This window comes from Sinocyclocheilus rhinocerous, unplaced genomic scaffold, assembly GCF_001515625.1.
Source record: "Sinocyclocheilus rhinocerous isolate Xijiao unplaced genomic scaffold, SAMN03320098_v1.1 C36087688, whole genome shotgun sequence".
NCBI lineage: Eukaryota > Metazoa > Chordata > Actinopteri > Cypriniformes > Cyprinidae > Sinocyclocheilus > Sinocyclocheilus rhinocerous.
The window spans coordinates 1-813 of record NW_015772702.1 but is presented as its reverse complement, the minus strand read 5'-3'; the positions used below and the strand labels follow the sequence as shown (position 1 = coordinate 813).

The 813-nt window shown below is 36.3% G+C and overlaps 1 protein-coding gene across 1 annotated transcript; it reads left to right on the top strand.

Moving 5' to 3' along the window:
* Positions 1-4: 4 nt before the first annotated feature.
* LOC107735476 (gamma-glutamylaminecyclotransferase B-like) lies at positions 5-443 on the top strand (the record flags this gene model as incomplete). The annotated part of the gene is made up of 1 exon (XM_016547144.1): positions 5-443. A coding segment is annotated over one exon (301 nt), but the record flags the coding sequence as incomplete, so codon positions are not given.
* Positions 444-813: the final 370 nt, after the last annotated feature.

Genomic DNA, 813 nt, shown 5'->3' with positions numbered 1-813 from the left:
TCAATGTGCCCGGGACGGGTCAGCGCGTCCACGGCGAGATCTACTGCGTGGACCAGAAGATGCTGGACTTCCTGGACGAGTTTGAAGATGTTCCTAAGTTGTACCAACGCATCAAGGTCCAGCTGGAGGTGCAGGATGGGGATGGTGAAGGAGAAAACACACTGAAACCTGGAAGCGTCGTGGAAGCTTTAATGTACAGCACGAATAAATATAAACCTGAGTGGCTCCAGAAACCAACATATGAGAGTTATGATACGTACGGTGATCACGGACTGCAATATCATGAGGACACAAACCCTGAGTAATGACTGTACAGGTGCTGCTTACCAGGGTCCAAAATTAACATTTTACCAACCTGTCAGTGTCACGTCAGTTTACCATTTAGATGTTTTACAACAAAACTTATCTTGCATTTTGTAAATTTTATATACATTTTACACACACACACATATATATATATATATATCTAGGTATGTATATATTTCTTTTTTCAACTCATTTTGATGCCGATACTGATATATTTCATTTTGTTTGAAAACAACACCAAGTATCTCATGTGCAGAGATTATAAATTGTTTTTAGCATGTTAGAATTAAATAAACAATAATGAAGTTATTTAATACTGAGAGTACACTGAAAGTTTTGAAAATAACCATAAATCAATCACTCTTTTATTTTATTTAATAAAATAAAGGCAAGGCATATCGGCATAATTTTTCATATCGGGCCGATGTTTACATTGTAAGCCATTATCGGCCGATTCTGATAACGTTCCAATAATATTGTGCATCCCATATATATATATATATATAT